The sequence below is a fragment of the Acytostelium subglobosum genome, assembly GCF_000787575.1.
Source record: "Acytostelium subglobosum LB1 DNA, scaffold: scaffold3, whole genome shotgun sequence".
Classification (NCBI taxonomy): domain Eukaryota; phylum Evosea; class Eumycetozoa; order Acytosteliales; family Acytosteliaceae; genus Acytostelium; species Acytostelium subglobosum.
In genome coordinates this window covers 683995-697208 of record NW_012236529.1, presented here as the reverse complement: position 1 = coordinate 697208, position 13214 = coordinate 683995, and the positions used below count along the sequence as shown (strand labels likewise).

Here is a 13214-nt window from a genome sequence, read left to right as displayed (position 1 = left end):
CTTAGACTTGTCCCATCAACTTTGGATCTGGCTCTGAACGAACGCATCAAACATAACCAACAACTATTTTTAGAATTGACGGTCATCACCTTTGATCTATTCATTCATTCATTCATTCAATTTATTGATCATTCATTCAACTTCACCACCTTTGTGTCATTCATTCAAATATTATATTATATTATCAATATTAATTAATCTTTAACTTTGCGCGCGGTTCATTCATTCATTAACTCATTTCATTCATTCATTCATTTCACTCATTCAACTCAATCAATCAACTCGAAAGGTATGAATGAATGATGAACGCCAACAGCAATGACGAACTGGGTGCCAACGGCACCACTGCAGCCTACCTCTTCAAGAACAATGATGATCTGGGCTCATTAAACGATGACTATGGCCTTGCTGATCTAGACAATGAGTTCAACAGTATCGATGGCGGCAACAACAACAACATCAACAACACTGCCAACGATAACAACAATAGCAGTAATATCAATAATAATATAAACAGTAATAACGTATCACCTACAATAGTTGCAACAACATCATCATTAGATCAATCAAATGCTATCAATATCAATAACAACAATATGTTCCTCAAGCAACAGCAGCAGCATCAGCAGCAGGATACATCAACTGATGATGTACAACAACATCAACAATCAATGAGTACTCCTCCACATAGTACTATATCACCAACATCAGATAACAAACAACTACAACAACAACAACAACATAATATTTATACAAATACACCTCCACAGCAACAACAACAACAACATACTCCCACTACTACTACTACTATTGTATCAACTAGTTCACCATCACCTACACTTTCCTCAACAACAAACAACACATACATAGCTCAGCAACAACCTTCACCAATACCTCAACAACATCAACAACAACAGCATCTGCTACCAAATGCAACAGGCTCACCATCTCAACAACAACAACCTCAGACACCGACCACGCCTCAAGTATCCACGCCGATCACTTCGACACCAACACAACAACCAACATTCTCTCAATACCCACAGTACTCTCAGCCGCCTCCTCAGCTCCCAGTGCCTCTGCCCGTTCAGCAGCCACAGGCAAAGCCCATGCCAGTGCCCGTGCCAGTGCCCGTGCAGCAACAGCCGCAACAGCCCCAACAGCAGACGCAGGGTATCTATGCTCCGGTACCAATCCAAACACCGCCACAGCAGAGTCAGCAACCACAGCAGCCTCAGAACATCCCACCAATGCCTACACAGCAGCCGATGCAAAAGATGATGGGCACACCAATGAGCGCGGTCGTTGGATCACCCGCACAACCCGTGCCACACTCACCTGGCGTGCAGAACATCAATCAGCTGGTCAATAGCAATCTGCAGTACCTCCAACAGCAACAACATCAGCAACAGCAGCAACAGCAACAGCAAGCGAGAATGCAGATGCCCCAGCAGGTACAGGTGCAACAGCAACCAACGGGCGTGCCAGCCATGCATCAGGCCGCCTTCCAGACCCCTCCCAACGCGTTGCCGCCTCAGCTACAGCAGTACCAACCCAGTCAGATACCTCAGACATTGACAGCGGGCGGCATGTCCTTTGGACAGCCTCAGCATCTCGGCACGCCACAGATCGCCCAACACATCCAACAGATATATACGACGCAGCAACAGCAAATTCAGTTGCAACAACAACAACAACAACAACAACAGCCTGGCGTTGGACAGATCAATCCGCAGATGCAACAATCACTGCAACCGGGTCAGCTGCAACAGGGTCTGCAACAAGGCATGCAACAGGGCATGCAGCAGGGTCAACCTCAGATCCCACCACAGTTCCAGCAACAACATCAACTGCAGCAACAGCAACAACATCAACTACAACAACAACAACAAAACAACAGAACTTTCGCACAGGCACCCTCTGCCCTGCCTCTGCCCTCTTCGTTGACACAGGGCAACAACAATGTAGTCCAACAACCACCCGCCTTCCAGACTCCAGCCACGATGGCAGGAGGCGTTATTCAGCAGCAGCAGCAGCCACAACCGATGATCCATCAAGCCAAGACATATCCACAGCAACAGCTTCCACTTCAGCAACAGCAACAACCACTTCAGCCACAGACAATGATGGCCAAGCCCCCTCAGATGATACCAATGGGCGGTGGCTACCAGATGGTGCCACCGGGCACCGCGCCAATGCCATTCCCCATGCAGCCAACATCAATGCCGATGCAGCCAATGTTTGCTCAACCTCCACCACAGCTTCAGCATCCTCATCTGCCGCCTCAGCAACAGCAGCCACAACTACCACCGCCACAGACTCATCAGCAGCCACATTCGACAAGCGCACCTGAGGAGAGCTCAAAGAAGAAGAGAAAGACTGATAACAAGAAGGATAAGGAAAGCGAGTTACTTAAAAAGAAGTAAGTTTTGGTTAGTGACATGAGCATGATCATTGATCAGTTTACTGACCTCCCCTAACCAAAGATACACAGAGGCATTGAATGAGAGAAAGATGGCCACTGATCCAGACTACAAAACATCATTCCAGTCGATGGATGATGTTAAGCAACGATTGGGATGCTTCCAGGTGTTCTCGACGATTGAACAGAACATGGTGTCAGAGGAGAAGTGCAAGTTGCTGCGGGCAGAGACATTGGCCAACGTCAACAAGTTCATCCAATCGATACACAAATTCTCGGAGAAGCAGATCAAGGAGTCGTCTGGCTATCGTGATGAGTTCATCGTGCTCGACAGACTGTTGCTACGCGACTGGACCGAGTATATTCAATTACGCAATCAAGCTAGAATGCAAGAACAACAACTACTACTGCAACAACAACAACAAAAACAACAACAAGCCAATCAACTACAACTACAACAACAACAACAACAACAACCTGGTGGAGCATTCCCCAATGTACATTCGACACCTCTGTTACCAAATGGAATGAACAACTCCACTCCTCCTTCACTCACTGGCGCAGCGAACTCCTCGCAGCCTCCACCACAATCTCAACCGCCACTACAACTCCAGACCTCTCCGTCAGTGACTGCGGCTACACCGTCCACCACGATCCAGGCAGCAACAGTCCAACAACATTGATACGATACATACATCTCATCACGCATGCGAGTAATAAAGACAACAACCATTGTGAATATAATAATAGGCTGAGCTAGCTGGAAATACAAGGACATCCTTATATGTTATTAAATATAAGATGGGTAGAGTTGCGCAGGTTGCTGTTGCTGTTGATGCTGATGCTGCACTTGTTGGTGTTGCATCACTTGATGTTGCTGTTGCTGCTGTTGTTGTTGCTGTTGGAGATGTTGTTGATTATGATAGTGCAATTGCTGCTGTTGCTGTACATGTTGATCGTAGGCCAACTGCAACTGTTGGTGAATCTTCTTAATGGTGGCGCGAATCATGAACTGCTCGCGACTCAGTGATCGAATGTTCTTCAAGTACTCTTCCAGTGTGATGCGGTTGGTGTGCAGCGCCTTGTCAAGATAGTAGAGCGCGTCCTCGATCGTCTGGTCCTCAGAGACCAGCGAGAGAAGCTGTCGCGATAGGGGCTCCTTGGGCGAGCAGTGTTCGTCAATATCAATGTCATTCTCGCTCTTGTCGTTCTCCTTGATCCACTCGTCCAACTGCTCGACCTTTTGCTTGGTGCTCTCAATCAAAGAGCCATAGTACTTGAGGTCGTCCGAGTGTATCTCAATGTCCTGGCTCAGCTTGTTCGTCTGGTCGCTCAGGGTTTCGTTCTCGTTGAGTGCCACCTCTATGTCCTTTGTGGTCGTCTCGTAGTAGAGTGACAGCATGATCTGCAGCTTCTCGACACACTCCTCCAACGCCCTGTCTCGCTCAGCCTTCTCCTTTGCCGCCAGCTGCTGCTCCTGCTTCTGCTTCTGCTGCTGCTCCAACAACTCCTGCTGCTTCTGCTGCTGCTCCAACTGTCTCTGCTGCTGCTCCTGTTGTTGCTTCTTTTGTTGCTCGGCCTGTGCTGCGAGCAACTGTGCGTTGACTGGTGACGTGCTCAATGGTGAGCTGTTCTTTGGTGATGCCTGAGAGATGGACTCGGCGTATGTAGGTGGTGGGACGTCCCAATTGGTGCTCTGTCTTGTTCCGTATGCTGGAGGTCCAGTCATAGGTATTCCTCCACTTCCTCCTCCACCACCTGCTTGAGTGTGTGTTGGTGATTGTTGTTTCAGTTGTTGTTGCTGTTGCTGTTGCTGTTGTTGCTGTTGTTGCTGTTGTTTGGATGTGAGAGGTGGATAATAACTGAATGTATCACAAAGGAATTTGATACATTGTGAAACAGTCGATGACCAATTCCACTGTGACATGTACTGATGATGACATAGACCCGACTCGCCCACCTGAGGATGACCTGTTACAACTACCATATCAGGTGTCGGTTCCAAATATATCGATGGTGGAGCGAATGGATAGCTCTCTGGTATCCAAACCACAACCGGTAGATGATAAGTGACCTGTTGATATACAATTGGTATAGTACCAGACATATACATCAATGTAATTGGTTGATTATTTCGATCTACGTAATAATGAGATAGATGTTAGACGCTCATTCATTCATTCATTCAATGAACAAGATAACATACAAGAGTTGCCAATACCAGGCATCAAGTTTGGGAAGAATCTGAATACATCTGCCAAGTCATTCCTTACACGACCTGGATCTCTGTATAATACATGTCTAAAGTATGTTGTAATTGTATTTATCTTATCATTTATATTGTTATTCATCATTTCTGTTTATGTTTGTTATGTTACTGTTGTTTATTACTGTTGTTAATGTTATATATATTAAGAGATAATGAGATAATTATAAATACAAGTTATACATAATAATAATAATGATAACAATAACAAGGGGGAATTGGATGATTCAAACAAGATGTGCCAGCAGTGACAGTCACGAACTTTGCAAAGAAGTTCTTCAGTTTTCGCGATTCAATGAAGGGTGACCCCTTTGCGAATTGAGTCACCTAAAGGCATGAACTCACTTCCTTTGCAAGGTTGTCGAGCTCCACTCAATTGACAAAGATAAAGATAAAGTTAAAGTTACAATGTAGTCATATTTGTATTTACAGGTGTTGGTAACAACATATCGTAACGTTGTCACACTCTACATTGTCCTTGGCACATATCCTTTGTGCTTCCCTTGACTAAACATTGATGATGATGTTCATGTTAGTATGAATGAATGATTGATCGAATGAATGAATGATCGAATGTGAGGATGAAGACATACCAAATGTTCAGTTATAGTTTGGGTATTGATTGACTCGTAGGACATGCCACCATCGTTGGCACCATCGTTGCTGTTGCGTAGTTGGAGAAGTGAGGCGTTGTGAAGCTTGGACAGGATTGATTCTACTTTACAGAGGTCCATGGCATTCCACAGTCCATCACTTGCAACGATCAATATGTCGTTGGGATAGATGTTTACCGTGTTGATGTCGGGTCGCGCAGACAGCCCGTACTGACTCAGTATATAATGTCCTAGTGATCGGCTCATGTTGAGTGCCAGTCGACCGCGGACAATGTCGGCGTCGGTGTAGTCTTGCTCGCTGGGCACCAGTCTCCATACACTGTATCGGTTGACAACACGTCCATTTCCAGCTTCAATACGTGCACGTTCGGCCTTGTTCTCTGGACGATGATCTGATGTCAACGCCATGCAGTGGTAGGCCTGACGATATGAATCATAGCGACATAGCACTGCACCAGAGTCTCCGACCCATCCAACTGTCAAACGATCCTTCTCAACAATGGCCACCGTTGCCGTCGTACCATTATCAAAGCCCTGTCTCTGTCCTTCCTCAATCAATGTATGATTGGCCTGTGAAAATGACTCCATTATAGATTCGTCCACTTGATTGATTGATTGATTGATTGATTGAGTGAGTGAGTGGTGATTGATTGCGCGAGTAGACGATCGATGGATGTACATACATGGAGTGTCTGTATCGAAACTATTTGTCAAATGTTGATTGATTATCTCATTGGCAATTACTGAGGCTTGATCGCCAAGGTTACCATGTCTTTGGATTTGGTATTGGAATGGTTCCAAAGGGTAGGGTGTCAGTTCAATCAATCAATCAATCCAGTGGACCACCAATCTCGATCAATCAAACATACCCATCGAATACGCCAAGCATTAATATATCCTTTCCATCTATTTGGTTAATGAAGAAGCTGTCCTGATTATCGATCCTGTCGCCAATGGCTGTGGTATATCCAACATTGTCTATCATGTCTGCTGAGTATGTACTCATATTGCCAGATATATCTTGATCATATTCATTGGTATTGGTTATTTGATGTTGTTCGTTGATGTAGTGATGATGATGATGGTCATGGTCATGGTCATGATCATGATCATGTGATAATACTTGTTGGTGTTGATGATGATGATGGTGGTGATGATGATGTTGGAGTAGTGGAGATGATGATGATGGTTGAGAGTCATTGCTGCTGAGCTGTGTCTGATGGATGGCGAATTGATGGGTGCCAGGCATTTGATCAAGTGGCATTTGTTGTTGTGGTCTACCATGTATCTGATATGTTGTTGATGTTGATGCCGCTGGCAATGCAGCAGTGGCACCTATTGATGTTGTTGTAGTTGATGTATTGCCATGTATATGTGGAGTTGATGGTGTTGGCGTTGGCGTTGGCGGTAAGTATATGCCATTATTATTATTGTTGACATAGATTGATGAGGCCATATTATTATAATATGGCCTGGCCGTTTGATTGCTTGATTGATTGAATATATGTATATATTGATATATCGAGTTGGGATATGTATGAACTTATTACAGTAGGAACATATCAGATATGATCATATGTATGAATGAAGTGAATGAATGAAGTGAATGTATGTATGAATGAATGAATGAATGAAGGGAATGAATGGATGAATGAATGTTCTATCTGTGAGATGTGTGTGTGGTATGTGGATTACCATCAAGATACGATCGTATCGTCCTCAACAGATCCACACACCCCATTGATCAAACGTTGATCACCCACTCTGAAACACTCAAGCAAAGATACGAAAGTTGTTGGATCAATCACTCACACTCGCACACACCCACACTTTGAATCAGATAAATCATATGACGAAGATTTCTTTCGCCCGAAAACCAATGTGTGTATGTTGTTGTTGTCATTCCAACTTCCATTCATTGTCGTGTTGTTGGCAAATGTTGAGATGATCAAAACTCCTCGCCATCATATAAAGTCAAACTCATACTCTTCTTCGCCTTCGTCGTCGTTGTTGTCATTGTCGTCATCACCCGACTCTGTCAATGTCAGTGGCATCCGATATACTTCAGGTGTGTTGTAGTCGTGTTGATAGTATGTGTACACTTGACCATAGTCAAAGTCATCCTCGATCACCAGCACCAGCTTGTCCAAATGCGGCCAGCTCGCCATCTTCTCATCCAACAACGACCTTAGAGTGTAGGTCAGCGCCAGCATCGAGTGGATGTTCAACACTCGCAGCGCTGGCAAGCCCTTTACCAAGTGGTCGATCGTCTCCAACATCTTTTGCCCTTTGTCCAACACTGACACGAGCACCAGCGTCAACTCGCTTAGTGACTTGAGGTGGGGCACAGGCTCCTTTCCGTCGCCCTCTGCTGATCCATCAAAGTCCTTGAGCATCGGCGTCCAAGACAGTCCAAAGTCTTGGAAGTAATGCTGCATGTTGAGCACTTTTAGAGTGGTGGGCAGCGGTGCATTGTCCGAATCATCGTGTGCCAGCATTGCATGCTCCAAGGCAAGTGTGAGTGACTTGTAATCAAGTTCGTTGGACTCGATCTTGGTGACCTTGGTGGTGTTGAGCGACTTGATCAAGTTGGGATCGGTGATCACCTGCATTGTGAAACTGGTCAATGTTGGATGTTTGTTGAGCAGGTCGCACAGTTCTGGCAGGTCGCAGTGTTTGCCAAACTCAAGTCGCGTCAGTTTGGGTAGTTGTCTGAGCGAGGTGAGCAACTCGCGATCAATCACCAATGTGCAGTCTGTGTGGCGCAGTGTACCAATCGACACACCGGTAAGCTGTGTGCGCAGGTTGTCTTGGAGGATGATGTCTGCGAGCCGACCCGAGGGCACCAGTGCCCGGCATTTTATGCCAAAGCCTATGCTCTGCAGACCCTCTGCCTTTGATATGTAGTCGAGCCAGTGTGCGTATCGCTCGCTGCCATCGTCCGCCGTACGAAGGAACACGTGTAGAGTTGTCAGGGCCTGGTGGTGGGCCAACAGTGACGTGTAGAATGCTTGATCAATCGCCGACTCTTCAGGGAAGAGCAAGTGTATCTCGGTCAATGTGGATGCGACTGGCGAGAGAATGTTGGCCAGCGAGAGCTGGGCGGGAAATCGTCCGTAGCTCGGGACCAAGCTCAGCGACCTCAGGTTGCGGAACAAGTGGTTCCTCTTGTCGCTGGTGGCCAGCTTCAGGAAGTTTGTCTCGAACATGGCCACATCCTTGGCGTAGGTGGACAGCTCGTATAATGGGTTGACCACATGTATGTCTATCAATTGATCTATGGTGCTGCGTATGTCTCCACGGCGGCCATTGATCACCGTGTTTGGTGTGAAGCTCAATCCATTGTACCAATTATTTGCAAAGTTGAAGAACCAATGTGATGACACCAAGTTTAAAGAGTATCTCCATTCAACATTGGTCGATTGGTCATTCAAACAATATAACTGGATCTTCAATTGTACGATCAAAGGTAGGTCCATCATCATCATCACCACCGCTTCATGCTGCTGTTGTTGTTGATGTTGTGGAAATTCTGTAGACATGCTGTCACCCATATTATCAGTGTGCTCATCCATTTGATTATGATGTATCTCTATGGAGATTGCTACATCTTGACGACCCTTCGCCCTCTTGAGCTCTCCCACTTCCTGAAGCTCACACCCAATCAAACTTCCCATCACACCAAGTAACGTTCATCATATCATTTTCAACTTATTTTATTTTATTTGATGAGCAATCACACTCGCTCACTGACTCCTGTGCGAGACACAGTGTACTTAGAGAGTATGATCAAGTTCATTTTACATTTGTTACATCTCAAGAATTGCAATCGAAGCATACAAATGGATCGCTCTTAAACGATAGTCAGTCATAGACTGGCGCCAATCAAGAAACTGACGCACCCTCCGCCACCCGGCAGAAGGACCGCAGCAGCCTGCTTCGGGGAAATTCCTCGGACCCAAGGATAGAAAGTATCGACCGCAATGGTTATGTCGCCGTACCAACGCCCGCCCAGCCCATCTGGAAAGGCTCGTCATACAAGCAAAGAAGGTCAGGATATGACCGGAGCTCATCCCAGACGAGTACGGCCACCTTTGGTCGCACAAGTAGAACAATGCAATTAGGATGTCCTCGCCCCACCCGGCAGACACTCCTTACAGAACGAGGCTTACTCTAAAGATGTATCCACTCCCCAACTCCCAATAAACTCCCCAACTCCCCAACTCAATCATGACATCTTCATTCATACATATTGGTTGAGTCAACCTTGGTTATTTATTCTATACATGTCACCGCAAGACACGATCAATCAATCAACTCATCTTGATGAGGTACTGGCATAGCCAGTTGAGGAAGTGGACACGCCACTGCCTGAGGACGATGATGATCGATATGATGAGCCGCCAGAGTTCCATCCTCCTCCACCGTAAGATGGTTGATAGTGATGGCCATAGTTGTAGTGGTTCCTGTTTTGACGTCCGAATAGATAGCCCAGACCGGCGCCAGACCAGAAGCCAGGTCTCCAGCCTCCAGGTTGGCATTGTGGTCCATAGTATGGGTCGCCAGGGTACACTCCAGGTGCTGGGTAGGTGCCCGGTGCCGAGCCGGGATAGTAACCACCTGGGCCACCATATGGGCCGGCGCCGGGTGGATAGCCTGGTCCATGAGGTCCTGATGCGCCACGATGCGCTCCACCATGTGTGTTGTTGTTTGATGGCCAGAAGATGAACATGACGAATCCAATAATGAGTATCCAGACGATTATAGTCGAGCCAGATGACGATGATGATTCATTCTGATAGTGTTGATTCCTGCTCTCTGGGCTAGTGTACTCGAGTTCATAACGCAATCCACATGAGCCCTTCAATACGTAAGGGTCGCCTGCATAGCCAAATCTAGATTTGATTGAATGAGTATGTTAATGAATGATTGATTGAATGAGTGGACGAGGGAAGGCAACATAACATACCCTTCACATGAGACATCGAGCTTGCCGAATCGCACTGTAGAGTCGAGGGATGCCTTGCACTCCCATTGTACATCGGAACCATCCGATCCTTTGTTGGTGCATTGTACGACCTTGGGACGCAAGTTGTATAGATGGCTGGCGCTGCCACCAATGCATTCGAGTTGTGGGATGGACGATACACGGGATGATTTAGTCCAACGATCTGCATTCAAAGTCAATGCCTTGATATCTGAAACGAGTATGGCATTGCTGTGTGATGCGCCGCCTCTGCTCTGGGTGCCACTGCTTCTAGTCAATGCACAGAATATTACAATCAAAAAGATTGGGATGACAATAAGTCTACAAAGACGCTTGCCTCTCATTCTTCTAATTCTTCTTTGTTCGTCGTCTTGTGTATGTTGTTGATTATGAGTATTGGTATTGTTATTATTGTTGTTGTTATCGTTATAGTGTTGTTGATGTTGGTGATAATATTGGTGTTGTGTGTCGACGTGAGGGTAATGATTATAAGCCTCGTCTGTCATGAGGGATTGTGTTTTGAACTGACAACTTGTCGAGAAGTTGGTAAATTAATTGTGAGAACTTGGAATTGAACGAAATTATTTTGTTTGAAATGAAATTGATGTGTGTTTTGACACTTTGACAAAGAGGACCATTTATATTTGTTGTTGTGCACAATGACTCATCGACTTGATGAATCATCACCAACTTGTGTGTTAGTTGTACACATATTTATTATATGTTGTCAATCTATATTCGAATCGGTTACCCTTCTATCTATCCACCTATATTATTCAGCTTATCTTGGATTTTAAAGAATAGTCAATCAAGCCAAACATATGAATTAGGTGTTAACAATTCAATCAATCAATCAATCAATCTCGTCAATGTTATATTAATATCACGATAGTATCACTATGATGTTTAATTAATAATTGTTCTTTGGTTCTTTGAAACATCCCTTCTTGTGATGACACTTGTGTCCTGATGGACAGACGATTGGTGTGGAATCACAATGTCCGGTTTCAATGTTGCATAGTCCAACGTGACAGATGTCGATGAATGGACAATGGACTTCGGTCAATTGACATCCTTGGTGTGGATCACATGTGGCAATGTGGCATGGGTCTGGACTGGTGCAGTTGATTGCAGTGAATCTACATGCTCCACCATCAATGGAGGAGCACTCATCGCTTGTACACGCATTGCCATCGTCACAGTCGACAGGTGTCAACATACATCCATGCACTGGATCACAAGAGGCAATCTGGCAAGGGTCGGGACTGGTGCAGTTGATCTGGTAGGAATGACATTTTCCATCAAATGACCAGCATTCGTCTTCAGTGCAAGCATCGTGGTCGTCACACTCAACTGGGCTCAGCTCACAACCTTGGATCGGGTCACACGACGCAATGCGGCATGGGTCTGGGCTGGTGCAGTTGTCTTGGACATGTTGACATCCATCATATCTTGTACAATAGTCCACAGTGCAAGCATTGTGATCATCACACGAGATGGCAGTGTGGGCGCAGCCGCCTGTAGTCTGGTCGCACGTGTCCAGGGTACATGAGTCACCATCATCACAGCTAACGGTTTGATGTTGGCATCCTCCTGCCAACGAGTCACAAGAGTCGATGGTGCAGGCATTAAAGTCATTACAGGTGGTGTTGACAGTCTGGCATCCGACACCCGGGGTGCAGGTACCGGTGATACATGGATCAGTGTTGTTGGATGGGATGCAACTCATGGTCAAGAATGGCATCTGGATGATTATATCAATGAGCTTTGTCGGTCTGGTACAATGCATTGAAGATTCAACACATTGGCATGTTACATCAGAGTAGTTATGGTTGACTGGACGTCCACTTGGGGTCAAATTGATCTGGGTGTTGTACTTGTCGATACGAACAGTGGATGACTCTGATATATTGGCATTAAGGTTCTTCATACTCTCCACAATATTATTAGGCAATTGGAATGGATCAGACTGGCATTCTTTATTAATGAGTGAATGATTGGGTATGGATTAATAATTTTAGGTCGCCTAAACGACTTGACAATGATCCGTACTAACTGTTATTATTGATGTAGCAAGAACTATAAGTAGTGTTACTAATATGATTGATTGAGTCATTATTAATTTATATGTATGTATCTTGGAATAATCGAATGATTGAATGATTGAATGAATGGAAGAAGAAGAACTGCCTTATCATAATATGCTCAAAGTCAGTAACTACAATGAAGACTCGCCAAGAATACACTCTGGCTGTTGCAGCTAGTTTCCCTCATTCCGCTCTCCAGCAATGAGTACAAGTTCACCGTGAAGAAGTGCCACCCTATGAGTCTTGTCAAGAGACCGCTCATCTCTCATTGCCGTGTCTTGTCTGTGGAAGATACAAATTCCGTACGAATTATCCATCCTTCTGGGTCAATTCAATCAAAATACCAATCGACGAGTCACTGCGACGTTTGAAGGGGGATGGGGATTGGCCTTCAAATCTGATTTCATTGTTCGTCCAATCAGATTGAAAGTTTGGACAATTGCCGATTTAGAGGGGCAGGTCGGTGAAGATGTTCTGCATTCTCAGGAGTAGTGCCTTTACAAACTCTCTAATTTCTAAACAATGATCCTTTCTGGTGTTCTACACTAGTTGATGAGAAAGATCAGGGCATCTTAAAAAGTGATTCAGAAAATCGCGATTTTTACACATAAAACTAGTGCAAATTCATATCTGAAATCATCAGTACACTTGGCCGAGTTGGTCTAAGGCGTTAGTTTAAGGCACTAATTTCTTCGGAAGCGTGAGTTCAAATCTCACAGTGTACAAACCTTTTGTTTTTTTTTTGGGTGGAGAGTAGTGTAACATGAGGAACTTCCAGAGTCGAATGATTCGTTTTCCAAAGTGTTTTGATGTCGCTTCGCGCACTCAATCACTTCAT

The 13214-nt window shown here is 45.2% G+C and overlaps 6 protein-coding genes across 6 annotated transcripts; 1 reads left to right on the top strand and 5 right to left on the bottom strand.

Annotated features, from left to right (window-relative positions):
* Nucleotides 1-302: 302 nt before the first annotated feature.
* SAMD00019534_017610 (hypothetical protein) lies at nt 303-3105 on the top strand (the record flags this gene model as incomplete). The annotated part of the gene is made up of 3 exons (XM_012902352.1): nt 303-492; nt 562-2422; nt 2487-3105. The coding sequence occupies 3 exons, from the start codon at nt 303-305 to the stop codon at nt 3103-3105; spliced, it is 2670 nt and encodes an 889-aa protein (XP_012757806.1).
* A 110-nt stretch (nt 3106-3215) lies between these two features.
* Nucleotides 3216-4776, bottom strand: SAMD00019534_017600 (hypothetical protein; the record flags this gene model as incomplete). Its single annotated transcript, XM_012902351.1, has 2 exons — nt 3216-4561; nt 4629-4776. Coding segments are annotated over 2 exons (1494 nt in total), but the record flags the coding sequence as incomplete, so codon positions are not given.
* Nucleotides 4777-5132: 356 nt separating this feature from the next.
* SAMD00019534_017590 (hypothetical protein) lies at nt 5133-6758 on the bottom strand (the record flags this gene model as incomplete). Its single annotated transcript, XM_012902350.1, has 4 exons — nt 5133-5195; nt 5282-5904; nt 5986-6074; nt 6172-6758. Coding segments are annotated over 4 exons (1362 nt in total), but the record flags the coding sequence as incomplete, so codon positions are not given.
* A 508-nt stretch (nt 6759-7266) lies between these two features.
* SAMD00019534_017580 (hypothetical protein) lies at nt 7267-8877 on the bottom strand (the record flags this gene model as incomplete). Its single annotated transcript, XM_012902349.1, has 1 exon — nt 7267-8877. The coding sequence occupies one exon, from the start codon at nt 8875-8877 to the stop codon at nt 7267-7269; it is 1611 nt and encodes a 536-aa protein (XP_012757803.1).
* A 746-nt stretch (nt 8878-9623) lies between these two features.
* On the bottom strand, nt 9624-10795 carry SAMD00019534_017570 (hypothetical protein; the record flags this gene model as incomplete). The annotated part of the gene is made up of 2 exons (XM_012902348.1): nt 9624-10197; nt 10272-10795. Coding segments are annotated over 2 exons (1098 nt in total), but the record flags the coding sequence as incomplete, so codon positions are not given.
* A 440-nt stretch (nt 10796-11235) lies between these two features.
* SAMD00019534_017560 (hypothetical protein) lies at nt 11236-12279 on the bottom strand (the record flags this gene model as incomplete). The annotated part of the gene is made up of 1 exon (XM_012902347.1): nt 11236-12279. A coding segment is annotated over one exon (1044 nt), but the record flags the coding sequence as incomplete, so codon positions are not given.
* Nucleotides 12280-13214: the final 935 nt, after the last annotated feature.